The sequence below is a fragment of the Microtus ochrogaster genome, chromosome 8, assembly GCF_000317375.1.
Source record: "Microtus ochrogaster isolate Prairie Vole_2 chromosome 8, MicOch1.0, whole genome shotgun sequence".
NCBI lineage: Eukaryota > Metazoa > Chordata > Mammalia > Rodentia > Cricetidae > Microtus > Microtus ochrogaster.
The window spans coordinates 74,533,684-74,550,167 of NC_022015.1; the positions used below are offsets into that span (position 1 = coordinate 74,533,684).

General features: G+C 47.9%; 1 protein-coding gene across 2 annotated transcripts in view; it reads left to right on the forward strand.

Moving 5' to 3' along the window:
- The window catches only part of Cnnm2 (cyclin and CBS domain divalent metal cation transport mediator 2), a 138,021-nt gene that overhangs the window by 102,711 nt on the left and 18,826 nt on the right, over positions 1-16,484 (forward strand). The window contains exons 3-5 of one of the 2 annotated variants that reach the window (XM_005352420.2): positions 393-530; positions 2,466-2,635; positions 16,278-16,371. In XM_005352420.2, the coding sequence (XP_005352477.1) occupies positions 393-530; positions 2,466-2,635; positions 16,278-16,371 (402 nt within the window). Of the gene's footprint in view, positions 1-392; positions 531-719; positions 777-2,465; positions 2,636-16,277; positions 16,372-16,484 lie in introns of those variants that run through there. The other variant, XM_026781744.1, reaches the window with a different exon arrangement.

Here is a 16,484-nt window from a genome sequence, read left to right on the forward strand (position 1 = left end):
GCCCTCCGTGAGGAGCCCGAGAGGCCGGCCCTCTGTGAGGAGCCCGAGAGGCCCTCCGTGAGGAGCCCGAGAGGCCCTCTGTGAGGAGCACAGACAGCTTCCCTCAGGTGTAGCCTGTGGCAGTTCTTCCCCTGGAGTGGTTTTGGTAGCATCTGAGGCCAGTCTGCTGCTGTGTGATTCTGTGTGCTGCTTGTGGGGTTCGTCCTGTCTGCTCAGTCGTGTCTTGTGGGTGCTCTCTGAGGCTGTCCCGTCTCCTGCTGTGACATTGCTGACCCAGGGCTGTGCTCTCTGCCCAGTCGCTGGTCCCTGGAGAGATCAAAACAGTGTGTTTTGTGTCTTTCGTCGAGAGAGAGCCCTAATTTTGTTTTTTCCTTTCCTCATTCCCCTCTCAGCTGACAACAGAACGAAAAAGAAAGTGGCCCACCGTGAAAGAAAGCAAGATTTCTCTGCCTTTAAGCAGACGGACAGTGAGATGAAGGTTAAAATATCACCGCAGCTTCTCCTGGCCATGCACCGTTTCCTAGCAACAGGCAAGTGCGCTTATCACAGTGTGAGATCTGCAGGCCCTGGAGCCTTCCTCACCAAGCTGACTGGGGGGCTGGGGGTGGGGGCTGGGAAATGGGGTGACAAGTAATGCCACTTTGTGTTTTGTTTTTTTGTTTTTGTTTTTGTTCTGTTTTGTTTTGTTCTCTTTAAATTCTCTCCTCTCCTGTGTTCAGTGTCGGCATGAACCCTCTGAGACATTTGCCAGGGGTGGACCAGTAACTTAAAATTGGTCTGAAAGGTAAGGATGAATGTTAGTGCCACACTGCATGTGTATGGTAGGCCAGGTGATCTCCCGCCAGCTCAGCCCCACGCGCGAGCCCGCTGGCGGAGTAGGCTGACAGTGCAAACCAGGCGCCACCTTGTTTGATTGGACAGTTGAGTAATTCTCTCTTCAGCTTGCCTTGGAAGAACAGTTGGACACCAGTGGTAACGCAGGCGCTAAGACTCAAAGAAGAAAACAGACATGCAGAATTAAATCCTTATCTTTTACCATTTTGATGAAATGAAAGATTTTACGAGCTTGGCCTGAATGTCTTGGTGGCTTCTTCAAGTCAGATTGTTAATTGGGCCCCATCCAGAGGCAAGTGTTCACATGGTTAAAGCCACCGTCCAGCCAGCACTGACTGCTTCCAAGTGGTCAAGGTTGAAAGACCTAAGAGACTAATTCTCTCACATCCCTAAATGGCCCTCTAAGGTGAAGGGTGAACTCTGTTGGCCAAGGAAATGTGAGAAAAATCTGGAAGCTCCCAGAGGCTTACAGAAGACATCTGTTTCCAAGATGGGCCAGTAAGTTTCAATCACGTGCAGTGTTTATACAAGTGCCCTAAAAGGTCAGCAGCCACACGTGGCAGGATGTCACCCACTGTCAGACACATGGAAAGTGTCCATGACTTCCTGTTTAGTAGAAACCCCCTAGATACTGGAGTATGTGTCTGCCATGACCACACTTATGGCTCTGTACACATACGTATGCAGGCACATGTGCCTAGGCAAAGCACTAGAAAGAAATACTCACCAAATTGCTCGGAATGGCTATCTAAGCAGTCAACTTACAGAGGACTTTTATTTTCTTTATTTTTCTGTATTTTCCAAATTCCCTGCAATGTACTGTCTTAACTATGAAAAAGTCACAAACGTGAATCCAGAATTTGTAGCTTTTGTTTATAGCATCTAATTCAAAAAATAAGTTAAACAATATTTTGCTATAATTCTCTTCCTATTCTGGTACTGTTGTTGTTCATTGTGGAAGAACCACACTTAAAACTCTGTGTTACCCTACTCTGCCTCTGAGAGACCACGAAGTCCACATTTATGTTCGCACCCTGGAGTCAGCCGCTTTGAGTTTTTTGTTGTTTTAAATGAAGTAACTGTCTTTGTCAGTACCGACCACCGTTCCCTTCTCTGTTGGCCAGTCGGAGTGCATGTTGATGTGTGCACGGCCTTGCTTTTATTCTGATTCTCTCCTGGCGGTCCCTGAAATTCTCAGGAGAGCGTGTGGGAGAGCAGGAGGTGGGACCCAGGTCTGTGCATTGGCACTAACCCCGCCCCACCCTCAATGCTTCCTGACCGTGGTTCCTCCCTTGGCTGTTGGCGAACAGTCAGGCTGTTGTGGTTTGTGTTTAAGGGTGTCCTGGCTCTCGAGGGAGTCTGCTGATGACTGAATCCCATTCCCATCAATCAGAGATATAGGGCACTCATACGAGACAGAAGCCAATGGCAGGTTAGAAAAGAAAGATTAAAAGGGCCAGACATGAGTATGCCACTGCTGTAATTTCTCCCAGGTAACCTGACCCCAGTGGATCACCAAATGGAAGTCTGGTTCATCTGTGTTGTATCGTTGTCTCCAAGTGTTCTTCCGATCTGAGCACCTCAACTGCCCTTCTTTGAAGTGTAATGTCAAGTTGTGTTTATGTCTATAGAAGTAGAAGCGTTTAGCCCATCCCAGATGTCAGAGAAGATCCTCCTAAGGCTGCTAAAGCACCCCAATGTCATCCAGGAGCTGAAGTATGATGAGAAGAACAAGAAAAGCCCTGAGTGCTACCTCTACCAGCGCAACAAACCTGTAGACTACTTCGTCCTTATCCTGCAGGTCAGGAGTCGCCTGTGCTTACTCGCCCTCTCTGAATCCCCATCCGTTCTGCTCTGAGGAGGCCTGGTGTAGCAAGGGGGGTGCCCACTTAGCTTACATATGTGTGTTTATAAGGGGGCATTTGATCCGCTTACATTGCTGGGTGATGATTCTAATGTGAGGTTGTGCACTCATTTCATGTCTAATACATGAGTCAGGTGAGGAATGCCGCTACTGACTTTAGGAGTGTTGGTGATGTGCCTGTCCCTGTCCAGGTCCTGGCGGGCGTTTGAGATGTGCTGTGCTGGTTCCCTGAGCTCTCTCCCTATCCTCTTATTAGGACTTGATCTTTTACAGTGACCAAGACCCCATAGGCTGTCTTCTGTTGTCGCCATATCTTAGTACCTGTCGTGGCAACACCACAAACCTCACCCGTTTGTTCTTTATGTTGCCGGTTACTGCCCGGACTGTTTGCTAGGAGCTTCTGTAATAACGATGGTCCCCTAAAGTAGTGGAAATTAACAGTGACCAATGCCTTCTCACTAATGTGACACAACCCCAAATGTGGGGAGGCCATTGTTCCCGGCCCTCTCTGAGGACTTGTGATAGCACAGTTGCCTATAGCAGGCACTGCCTTGGGCTCCCCTGAGTAAACCCTAGATTTGTGGGCTTTTGCGCCTCTTTGAGAGCAAGTCGCTTTTCCAGGAAGTCTAGGCTCGCTCTGTACCAGGACACTAACAGTTTCCGTAGATGCTTCACCTTATGAGGTATCAGAAGAGGATAGTCAGTACTTGGCAGGCCCTAAAATGTACATGAGCTCAGCAAGACCCCAGTTATTAAAGTGACCAAAGAAAGTTGCTTCCTACGGCGTAGGTATCAGGAACTCAGACAGGTGTGATCATGTGATTCTGCTAGTGTCTAGAAGGAGTGACAGGAAGAGAGACTCCTGGGATATCTTCCTACAGCCACTGCCTCATAGGCTGTCTCAGACACCTTTTTAAAGATTGGTTTTTGTTTTGTGCCAGTGTTTTGCCTGCATGTATATTGTGGACCACATGTGTGCCTGACGTCTACAGAAGTCAGAAGAGGGCATCAGATCTGAAACTGATTGCAGGGCTTGTGAGCTACCATGCGGGAGCTGGGAACTGAATCCAGGTCTCCTGTGAGAGCAGCGAGAGTGTTGAATCCCTGAGCTGGAGTTACTGGTGGTTGTGAGCTGTGGATCAGGGAGCTGGGGACTGCACTCGGGTCCTCAGAAAGAGCAGTGCCTGCCCCTAACCACTGAGCAATCTTTCCAGGTCCAATTAGAATTTCTTAAAAGATTTTTTAAAATTTTGTATCAGTTCTTAAAAAGAAAATTGTTGCCAGGTGGTGGTGGCATATGCTTCTAATCCCAGCACTCAGAAGGCAGAGGCAGGGGTATCTCTGAGTTCAAGGCCAGCCTGGTCTACAGAGAGCATTCCAGGACAGCCAAGGCTGTAACAGAAAAACTCTGTCTCAGTGCCTCCTAAAAAAAAAAAAAAAATTGTCTTGATGTGTGTTAGTGATGAGGGATGCACATGTGGAGGTCAAATACAACTTGTTTTGTTTTCAAGACAGGCTTTCTCTGTACCTTTGGAGCCTGTCCTGGAACTAGCTCTTGTAGACCAGGCTGGCTTTGAACTCACAGAGATCCACTTGCCTCTGCCTCTCTAGTGCTGGGATTAAAGATGTGAGCCACCACCCCTTGGCCAAAGATAACTTAGGAGTTTGCTTCTCCTTCCACTTTTACAAGAGGTCAAGGACTCTGGCCACCAGACTTGCTCAGCAGGTGCCTTTACAGGGTCATCTCATAAGCCCCAAACCATGAATTATTAAAACAAGCTTTATAGGAATTTGGGGGCTGGAGGGATGGCTCAGTGGTTTAGAGTACTTGCTGCTTTCGCAGAGGACCTGGCTTCAGTTCCCAGCGCTCACATGGTGGCTCCCAAACATTTGTAATTCCAGTCCCTGGGGAATCAATGCCTTCTTCTGATCTCTTCGGGCTCAGGTGTGCATTTGGTGCATGCAATACATGGAGACAAAGCATTCATATATATATATATATATATGACAAATACATCTTTTAAAAGTTTTATGGAGGAGCTGGGATGTGACTCAGTGACCAGAGTGTCCAAGCCCCTGAATTCAATCCCCAACAGCACAGAAGCCAGGCATGGTGCTGTGTCCTGTCAGCAGCAGGGAGATGGGGCAAGGAGGATCAGGATAAAGCTCATCCCGAGGGCCAACTTGTCTCAAACAAATAGATAAATTAACATTTTTTGAAGAAGAAACTATCCTCCCTTTGTATGTATAAGGAAATCATTTGGTCCATGTTTGATAGGCCATTTAGACACATCTACCTGTGTCTGAATACCTCTGCATGTTATACACTGTAGCTTGTTTTTTGAGCTGATGTCATGGGTTTTATAAGTGGCATGTGTGGTTGATGAACAGGCCTATGGAGGTACTTAAGTTGCAGATGTTGGCAAAAGCCATGTTCTTGCAAACAATTATCCGAGGTACCAGAGAATAACAGGACAAAATACCATGCCACCCTCGGTCAATCTGGTATAGCCGTCATCTTTTGCCAAGTACATTCCACCCTAAAATGCTGCCACCCCAGCACAACTCATGCCAGCTTATGGAGCATGCTGTCTGCATTTCATGCAGTCAGAGGAAGGCAGTACTGCCTGCCTGGGTGCAGCAGAATTTCCTTCTGCAATTCTAGGAAAACTTCTCAAGTAACCGATTTGGAAGCTAGAATTACACTATAGAAGCACATCATTTTAATATTATTTGGAACAGTCTCTGTGTAGCCTAGGCTGACTTCAAGCTTCCTACGTAACCGAAGGTGACCTTGGCCTTTTTCCACGTGTGTATGGTATGCACATTTTTTGCATGTGTGCTTGCCTGTGCACACATATGAACGTGCTTGCAGAGGCCCAAGTTCATGTTGGGAATCCTATGTTCTTCTTAGCCACTGCAGCAGGGGCTCTTGCACATATGGCTAGCCTAGTCTCGCTGGCCAGCTGGCTCTGTGTCTGCCTTCTGAAGCTGGAGGTAGAGGTGGGCCGCCACACCCAGCTGGTATTGGGGTGGGTTTCTGTGGTTTTCATGGTTGGGCAGCAAGTGTTCAACCTTCAAAGTTGTCTTCCCTGAGCTTGAACTTCTGATCTTTACATCCACAGTCCTGGGATCATATGTTTGTGCCACCACACCTGGTTTGCGTGGCTGAAGCCACACCCAGGGCTGTGCATCCTTGGCAAGCGCGCTACCAGCTGACCTGTCTCCCTTGCCCGTCATTTAAATCTTTTACTTTAAATCTCATATTAAATAAAATTAAGTTTATTCAAAGAAATGATTTAAGTGAGCCTAACTGAAAGAATATTTGTCACATATTATAAACAAAATATAAACTATGTATGAATAAAAGCAAAACTTGAAGTTTTGTTTTAAAAAGTAGACTTTTAAAATGTTAATGAATTTTATTAAATGAGATGATAAGGGCAGTAGGAGCACAATAAGTCACAATGAACTCTGTGTCGGCTCTACTTGTCTTAAATAACTTCTAGTAGCACGCATCTAAAGGTAGAAACGTGGTGGAGTGCTTGCCTAGCGAGTGAGGACCTGAGTTCCTCCCCAGAACCCAAGTACAGGGTTGAGCACATGGCGGTGCATGTGTAATCCCAGCACCAGGGCGGGGGGGGGGGGCACCTGCTGGGTCCCTAGGGCACTTTGACCAGTCAGCCCAGCCTAATCCGTGAGCCCCAGGACAATGAGAGACCCGTCTAAAACACACAGAGGGACATAGCTTAAAGAACACTGCCAACTAAGGTTGTTCTCTAGCCTCCGTAAGCACACATCTGCTTGCACAACCGTACATGCGTGCATGCCATGGTGAGCATGTAGACGTCAGAGGATGGCCTGTGTGTGTGTGGGGGGGGGGGGGGTCCTGTTCTCTTCCACCTTGTTGGTTTCAAAATCCCATGATAGCCCTCAGGTGTGATGGCAGGTGACTTTACCTCTGGGCCACTTTTTGGGTCTCCAAGACACGTAATTATGATGCCAGTGTTTTTCCACCAGCACACCAAGAACGCTGAGACAGTAATTTAAAATTATATAACCTGTAAAACAAAATTAAGACTTAGAGATAACCAAACATAAAAGCTAGAGAAATATTCTTTTTGGAGGGTTAGTTTAGCTTTTCTGGGGCAGGATATTGTGTACTGTCAGGCTGGCCTCATACTTGCTATATAGGCAAGAATGACCTTGAACTCTTGACCCTCCTGTCTTTTCCACCCAAGTATTGGGAATATAGACATGAATCACCACAATTGATACGTGATTCATAAAAGGGGTCATATATCACAGTAATATATACTGTGTGCTAGTGTATAGTGCAGTAATATATACTGTGTGCTAGCATATAGTGCAATAATATATACTGTGGTGCTAGTGTATATTAGAGTAATATATACTATGTCGTAGCGTATAGTACAGTAATACATTCTGTGTGCTAGCATATAGTGCAGTAATATATACTGTGTGCTAGTGTATAGTACAGTAATATATACTGTGTGCTAGCGTATAGTGCAGTAATATATACTGTGTCCTAGCTTATAGTGCAATAATATATACTGGGTCCTCGTGTGTAGTACAGTAAATAAAGTCCAGTTTCATAAAACTACCTAGGTAGATAATGATGAAATTAGGAATAAAATACTGCACAGTGGTGTACTAGGATGCACCCATTGGTAGGATGCCCACCTTCATGCTAAAGCACCAGGTTTGACCCCAGCACTGCTTAGGAGAGTGTGCAGTGCACTCCTATAATCCCCGCATTAAAGAAGTAGAGGCAGGAGGATCAGAAGTCCTAGGTCACCCTTGGCCACATATTGAGTTTGAGGCCAGCCTGAATTGTGTGAGCCGCTGCCTTTTTGTCTTTTTTTTTTTTTCCTGAAGCTGAGGACTGAACCCAGGGCCTTGTGCTTGCTAGGCAAGCGCTCTACCACTGAGCTAAATTCCCAACCCCTGAGCTCTTGCCTTTTTAAAAAAGAAAAAAGTCTTTGAAATATGTAATTAAACTTTTAGTTTCCAATTTGAAGTAGCATTATATACTTTTATGTATATAATTATGTAATAAATACACAATTGAAAAGATCGTTGAATATAATATATTCTAGTTTGTGTAGAAGAAAATGAAATTTCACTGTTCTTCCACAGAAACTTACACACAGAGCTCTGGGAATCCACCACTGTATTGTCTCACACCTTGCAGGTTACAGATATGTATAGCTGCACCTGGCCTCTGTTGGGGTTGGGGGTCAAATCCAGGTCCATATGCCTTCTGGACTTTCTGAGCCACTTTCCCAGATTCTCTATTTATTCTTTGTTACAAATTGTTATCTCAAGCCAGGCGGCGGTGGCTTACGCCTTTAAGCCCAGCACTCAGGAGGCAGAGGCAGGCTGATTTCTTTGAGTTCAAGGCCAGCCTGGTTCCAGGACAGGATCCAAAGCTACAGAGAAACCCTCTCTCAAAATACCAAAACCAAAACCAAACCCAAATTGCCATCTCAACCATATGTGTCCAGAGTGACGGACCTCACGGCATTCCTGCTTGTGAATGTCCGTGTTTCGGCTGTTTCCATCTTCAGGGAGCGCTCGCTGGCCTCTTCTCAGCCCGCTGGCCTCCTCCCCCATTCTCCTCTGTTCACATTGTAGTTTTGTTTGCTTTTACATATGACAGGAAGCATTTTCCCCAAGTAAATTCATAAATAATATAATTTGTTTTGTTTTCCAAGGCAGGGTTTCTCTGTGTAACCCTGGCTGTCCTGAAACTCGCTCCATAGACCAAGTTAACCTCAAACTCAGAGATCCGCCTGCCTCGGTCTCCTGCAGGCTAGGATTGAAGGCCTCCACCACCACTGCCCGGAAAATAATGTAATTTTTAAAATAAAAAATAAATTACAAACAGAAAAGGGGCTTATAAATAGAGTGTAGTCCCTAAACTGACAGTCTCATAAAAGCCGTTTACAGTACTGTCCATGAAAACAAACAGCAAATCCGTTGTAAAATGGTAGAAATCGCTCACATGTCAAGAGATGGCCAGGTCTGAGTTGATAACACAAGGGAGCATTATGTAGTAAAGAAGCATAAACAACTGTCAAGCTGGAGAGACGGCTCAGCATTTAGAGCACTGGTTGCTCTTACAGAGAACCCAGATTTGGTTCCTAGCACCCACATGGCAGCCCCAGTTTCAGGGGATCCAATGCCTTCTTCTGGCCTCCGTAGACGTGCATGTGGTGTGCCTACAGACAACAGAATAAATCTAACAAGTTGATTGTGTGTGAACAGTCATTGTAACTGCTGGACATGGCTTTCCTGCTCAAAGGCAAGAGGAGCCAGATCACTGTCTTTGTGGTGCTGCTGGCCCTCTGAGGAGTAGCAGATTTAATGAGCCAATGAGAAGAGTGCCCTGCCCTTCCCAGCCCTGTCTCTGGGGGCATAGTGGACAGGAACTTTCTTACTCTTGTTGCTCATTTCATCTGCAAATTCATGCTCTCTCTTCTCCTTTTTTCTTTTTCAGCTGCTCCAGTCCTACTTTTAAAAACTTCTGGTACAGATTTCAAAGATAATTTTTGCCCTAAAATAGGTTTACTCTTTCAGATTAGTATTTAAAACTAAGCATGTGATTAGCCCCACTTGTCCAGTATAGTAAAGGCCTGCTCTGCCTTAAGCACACCTGAGCCTCTGATCCTGGGTGACTGACCTCTGTGACCTCTGTGACAGGCTGCAGCTGTGCGACCCTGAATATTCTCATGGTAGCACTGCTGTTTAATCTGCAATGGGCATGCCTGACCTGTCTCTGTGAGGTCACTGCCTTCCATTCTGTCCTGCTCCGGAAGCATGCAGGGTCTTGGTAAATGCAGATCCTGATGGTCTTGGTTTCTGACAAGCTCCCACTGGTGCAGAAGCCAGGCCTAGCCACTGCCGCTTGGCTCCAGTATGATGTAAGCACCAGGCAAAGGGTCCACCAGAGGATGAAAATGTGTACAATTAATATCTGGCCACCAGTTTTTTAAAAGTATACATTCTGAAGTGAACTTGCAGAGCCCCAGGCTTCTGTGTGCAGCCGCCACATAGGAAACCATGCCTAGCGAGCATGCATGCTCCAGAGTCCCACATGGAGCACAGGCATTTCTGAGTGGCATGGCCAAGAACCACCCCCATGTTTGTGCTCTTGGCATCCAGTTACCCTTACTGTCTTTCCATCCCGCCCCCCCCCCCACACACACACCTTGTTTTTCATTCACAAGATCTCATACAGCCCAGGCTGGCCTTAAGCATGTTACATAGTTGAGTATGACCATGAACTGCCTACTTCTCCTGAGTGCTGGGTTTGCAGAAGCGTGCCAGGCTTTATGAGAATCTTTGTACATGTCAGGCAAGCACCCTACCAACTGAACTATGTCCTTTCTGATGACAAGCCCCACTGGGTGTGTTGTGATGGCAACCTAAAACGAACAAGCGTAGCCAGAACCTAGCCTGAGAATGAACGGGCCCGTGGGTGCTGGCCAGTGTGAGGGAAGTCTTTGGTCTGCCTCAGTCGGCCACTAACCACCCAAGGTTATCTACTCTGTGGCTTACTGGGCCATATGGACTGAGATAGCATGGCTTCTGACTATGAAGCTGGAGGCGGGAGCTGACTAGCATGCGTAGGCTCTTAGAAAGACGTCAGCTAGCACATCATCCAGAGGAAGGGTGGGGACCCTGTGCCTGAGTTCTTTCTCAGCAGCCATCCTTGCTTGGCACTACTATGCCTCCTTCCAGAGCCTTTCTCAAGGTCCAAATCAGGAGCAGAGGGAGAGGGAGCATGAACAAGGAACTCAGGACCGCGAGGGGTACACCCACACACTGAGACAATGGTAATGATCTTTCGGGAATTCACCAAGACCAGCTAGCCTGGGTCTGAAAAAGCATGGGATAAAACCGGACTTACATAGCAGACAAAGAGGACTACTGAGAACTCAAGAACAAGGGCAATGGGTTTTGATCCTACTGCACATACTGGCTTTGGGGGAGCCTAGGCAGTTTGGATGCTCAACTTACTAAACCTGGATGGAGGTGGGCGGTCCTTGGACTTCCCACAGGTCAGGGAACCCTGATTGCTCTTCGAGCTGATGAGGGAGAGGGACTTGATCGGGGGAGGGGGAGGGAAATGGGAGGCGGTGGCGGGGAGGAGGCAGAAATCCTTAATAAATAAATAAATTAAAAAAAAAACTAGTAAGAATTATTTTTAGACAGGGTCTTGTATGTAGCCCTGGCTGGCCTTGAACTTGTAGTCTTGCTGTCTCTACCTCCTAGAGTATTGGGATTATAGTGGTGTCCCACCATATCTGGCTAGGCCTCCTTCCCGACCTATCTGCTTAAACTCTGAGAAAGCATGGAGTCCATCATGTCCTGTCCTGATTTTTTTTTCTTTTTTTACTTTTTGAGAACAAGCTTCTGAATATTTTAAAAGTAAAATCAATAATGTAGATCCTTTCCTGTATGGAAAAGTTATGTGCAAAGACACCTATTGATCCCAAGCCGTTTCCCTGTAGGGATGGCTCTCATCTCATTCACACTGCTGCAGTTATTTCAAATGATCTTTCTGAAACTACTGACACTTAAATGACAGGTGTCCCTGGGTGTCGCTAACCCTGCCTGTCAGATAAATGTTCCTCTGTGGAAGGGGCCTGGGTGGGGGTGGAGGGGGGGGTTGGGAGGATGGGGGGGCATGGGCGGGGGACGGCCTGGGCAGGGGGGATCAGCCTGGGCAGGGGTGGGGTCGAGGGAGGGGCTGGGTAGGAGGGCAGCCTGGGGAGGGTACAGGGGAAAGGGAGGTCTGGGGTGGGGACTGGAGGGGAAGGGGGGCCTGAGCGGGACAGGTTTACACTAGCAAATGGAGAACTATAGAATGCTGGGGCTGTAAGGAACCATGAATATGCTGTGATTTCAATATTTTTAGGTTTATTTTATTATTTTATGTATTTGAGCATTTTCTTGCATTATTTCTGTGCAGTGTGGTGTACCTGGTGCCCTCAGCAGTCAGAAGAGGGCATCAGATGCCCCTGAACTGGAGTTGAGTGATTATGAGCCGCCTTGTGGGTGCTGGCAACCAATGGGTCCTCTGCACGAGCAGCCAGTGCTCCAAACTGCTCACTATCTGTCTAGCCCGCTATTGTGATTTCATTCTCGCTTATTATTTTCCTTCTGTTTGTTTGCTTTTCAAGACAGGGTTTCTCTGTGTAGCCCTGACTGTCCTGGAACTCACTCTGTAGTCTAGGCTGGCCTCGAACTCACAGAGATCCACCTGCCTCTGCCTCCCGAGTGCTGGGATTAAAGGCATGCACCACCACCACCAGGCTTCATGTGTTACTTTCTGTAATATGGGCACTATTTTTCTTTCCTGCCAAAACTGTGTGGGGTCAGAAGATAGCCTGCAGGGCTGGTCTCATCCCCATCATGTGGATCCTAGGGCTCAAACTTGAGCGGTCAGGCTTGGCCACAGCCACCTTTGCCTGCTGAGCCATCTTTCCAGCCCTATTGTCTTTATTCTGTGTTTGTTTGTTTGTTGGGAATTTCAGTGTATGCCCTGTATTTTAATCATGCTCCACCCCCCTCCTCCACTTTCTGTCAGACTTTTTAATCTGTTGTCATTTTGTAAGTGGCTCTGAGCATGGCTGTAACACTGTCACCAGTAGGAGACGAGAATGGTTGTAGGACATTTTCACAGAGCAATTCATGTTTAGTCTGAAGGAATGTTTGTTGAAACCACATTTTCTAAATTGGAGGGACAGGTAAAATAAGCGGTCTTCTCTGAAATGATGGCAGTAGTAGGAGATGAGATAAAGAATGCGCTGGCTCTTACCTGCTGCCAGTTCTCGGAGTCATCGACGTGGGAGGCACTGCCTCGTGTGTCCACGAAGGTTAAGACTCCGGCAGCTGAGAGGAGAGTCGGCAGTATGCTCTACCCCACCTGGTGCCTGCCCAGAAGGATGTAGGGGATGGCTGTGGCCTTGGGTGTGGGTGTGGAATCTCTCTGTATCCACCCTTAATTAGTCAGAAGACCTGACCTTGTGCCTTTGTGGGCGTATTTTGGAGACCAGAAAACAGTTTCTAGATCTGGGGCCATTGCTCTCAAACAGCCAAAACGCGAAACTCCAAACCTTGCATATTCCTGAAGTTACCTGAAAAGCTTCTATCTCCTACCCAGTTCACACCCTCATACTGATCACCCAGTTCACACCCTCATACTGATCACCCAGTTCACACCTTCACACTGATCACCCAGTTCTCACCTCATATGGATTACCCAGGATTACCCAGTTTATACCTCATATTGGTCACCCAGTTCACACCTCATACAGATCACCCAGTTCAAACCCTCATACAGATTACCCAGTTCACAACTCACACTGATTACTCAGTTCACAACTCACATGGATTACCCAGTTCACACCCTCATAAGAATTACCCAGTTCACACCTCATACAGATCACCCAGTTCAAACCCTCATATTGATCACCCAGTTCAAACCCTCATACTGATTGCCTGGGCATGGGAGCTGGAGCCAGCCTTTGGGACCTTGTGCTTCTAAGGTTACCAGGTGAAGCTCCCAGCCATGACAAAATCCTTTTCTGTTGTCAGCCTCTGCTTCCTTCCTGAGAGGCAGACCCCGGGCTTGTTTCCACAGTATGGTTCTGGTAGGTTCTGATGGTTGATCACAAAGTGGGAACTCACTCCACGTGCAGAGACACAGAACACAGACTGTGTGGTTTATGAAACAACCCAGAACACACGGTGGAAGAAGTCTGGGAGGCTGTGGTTTGACTGTGCAGTTCAGTCAAGAGGCCATCCCTAAGGTAGTGTGTGTCAGCGCTGTGCGCACCGAGGCTCTTCAGGATGAGATTGTCATGGTGCCTGTGCCCCTGGGTGCTCCCAGCTTTACCTTCTCTAAAGTCACCTCTGTCCCTGCCATCACTTCCTTCTCTTTCCCTGTGAAGGGCCACCCTTCACAGAGCCCTCAACCTTCTTCCCGCTCCTCAGCGTTGCCCGCTGCGGAAAGTTGTCCTCCTTTCTCAGCTCTTCTGCTCGGCCCCCAGGCACCCTTCTTTGAGGCAGTCAAGCACACCCTTCTACTGGACTTGCTCCCGCTTCCTCCCTCCGTGGCTTTCCTCAGCAGAACACACTAATGTGGTTGGGGCTGTCTTCCTGGACCCTGTTTCTCTGCAAAAGCGGCTTTAGCCTCGTCCCAGGAGCTCTGTGGCCTTACCTGTCTGTTAGCCCTTCCTTTATACCAGGGTCAGCAGGATCTGCCCGTCCTTAGGCTTCCTGCAGAAAGCATGTCCTCATGGTAGAATAGAAAGTAAATGTGTCTCTTGGAATTCTGCTTGTGTGTGTGTGTGTGTGTGTGTGTGTGCGTGTGCGTGTGCGCGTGCGCGGCATGCTCATGTCCTAGCATGCAGGCATGCATGCATGGTGGTGCCTGTGGAAGCCAAAGGCATTTTCTGTTATTATTTTCCACCTTGTCTTTTGAGGCAGGATTTCGCACTGAACCCAGAGCTCATCGATTGGCTAAGATGACTGGCCAGTGAGCTCCAAAGATCCCCTTGTGTCAATCCCCACCAAGCGCTAGGGGTTGAGATGTGGTTGGCACTTGTCTCTTACATGGTGCTAGAGATCCAAACCTGGGTCCCCATGCTTTGGCAGGCCTTTTACCTACCAAGCCAGCTCCTCAGCTCCCACTTTTGGCAGTATTTTCTGCGCAAACCTACCAAGCTGGCCTTGAATTTGAACTCCCCACCTCCGCCTCTTGAGTGCTAGGCCTTCAGGCATGTGCTGCCATGCCTGCCCATAATCCTTACAATTGTGTCTCTTCTTCATGGCATGCTTGTTTGAAAACTTCTGTAATTAGTTTTCTGGGCTGCTTTCTACCCCCTGGAACATAGCTCAGAGGATGAGAGCTGGCTCCCCAGGGCTCATAGCACCTCCTTGTAGGGAGGGCCTGGCTGCATGGCTAGGAAACTTTTATACTTGCTCCTTTGCAGGTTGCTTTAAAATTATAGGTTGAAAGGCGGGGAGGGCAGCCGAACAGTGGGGCACTGCCTGGCATGCACAGGGGAGGGTTACAGCTGAAAGCACCACACAGACAAAAGTGATCTATATATTTTTTAATTTTTTTTATTAGTTTGTATCGAGCTATATATTTTTCTCTGCTCCCCTTCCTTCATCTGCCCTTTCCTATGGTCCCCATGCTTCCAATTTACTCAGGATATCTTGTCTTTTTCTACTTCCCATGTAGATTAGATCCATGTATGTCTCCCTTAGGGTCCTCTTTGTTGTCTAGTTTCTCTGGGATTATGAATTGTAGGCTGGTTTTTCTTTGCTTTATGTCTAAAAGCCACTTATGAGTGAGTACATATGATATTTGTCTTTCTGGGTCTGGGATATCTCACTCAATATGATGTTTTTCTAGATCCATCCGTTTGCTCACAAATTAAGTGATCTGTATTTTAGGTTCCTTTCGTATACCAGGAGTTGGTTGCGACGAGGCAAGCTAGTATTTCCATGAGGTGAAGAGAGGCTTAGGTGGGGTTCTGAAGATGTGAGGTGCAAAAGGAGGGTCTCCCCAAATCCAGAATGAAATGCACTATAGGAGGAGGTCTTCTGGGTACCGGAGTTCACACAAGTGGAGTGTAGGTGTTCAGAGGCTTTCCCAGCTCCTCCTCCCCAGGCTGTAGGAGGGACCAGCTGTGCCTGCCTCCTAGCGCTGTGTTAGCCTGCTGCCTGCCTGCCTTCTCTTCCTCACTCTCTTGATAGTCTCATGTAGTCCAGAATGGTTTTGGGCTCCTCATCCTCTTGCCTCTTACTGCCCAAGTCCTGGGATTACAGGCATGTGCCACCATGCCCAGTTTAGTTCAGCAGTGGTAGCTTGCTGTTTGCCCCTTGCACAGAATGTCCTGGGGGAGGTGATGGGGTGATGTGAACAAGATACCCTGGCCCTTGGCTGGGGAGTCTGAGGCTGGAACAGGCTGCTGGGGACCTCAGGGCTGGTGGTCACCCCTCAGGCTGCAGGGATGGAAGAGGCGATGGGGGAGGAGAGGTCTCGGGCTGGAGCAGGCCAATGCTTAGAGGAGTTGGTTCAGATGGGGAGACTCTCTCAGGCTGCTTCCCCAGCAGTGCCCTCAGAGAGCCTGGCAAGGTGTCTGCTCAGATGCCCAGGCCCCTGGACCAGTTCACACCCCTGTTCCATGGACACATGGTGTGCTGACCCTGCTCCTGCTGCTTCCCAGCTCCGGCTTCTCCTGGGGCAGCCAGAAGAGTCTCCCCAGCATTTGTCACGCCAATTGTATTACTGGGGGCGCTCGAAGAGCTGGGGACATGGGGACAACGTTAAGTGAACCCACAGACACTGACCTTTTTATTGTTACTTCCAACGTTCAGTCAAGTCCAGTTTTCTAGTTGAAATGAGTATACCCTCCCTTTTATTTCTCAAAGCTTGTCTTCTTGGGATTGTGGGAGTGGAGTTTGGATAAACCCAGGAAGAACTAGTTTTCTGTGCAAATCACACTGAAAGTCCTCCCGTTTCTTCCCGCAGGGGAAAGTGGAAGTAGAAGCTGGGAAAGAAGGTATGAAGTTTGAAGCAAGTGCTTTTTCATACTATGGTGTAATGGCCCTCACAGCCTCTCCAGGTGAGTGCACAGGACCACTGCAGGAAGATGCAACCCTCCTCCCCTCGGTCCTCCTCCCATCAGTCCTCCTCCCTCAGTGTCGGTCCTCCTCCCATCAGTCCTCCTCCCTCAGT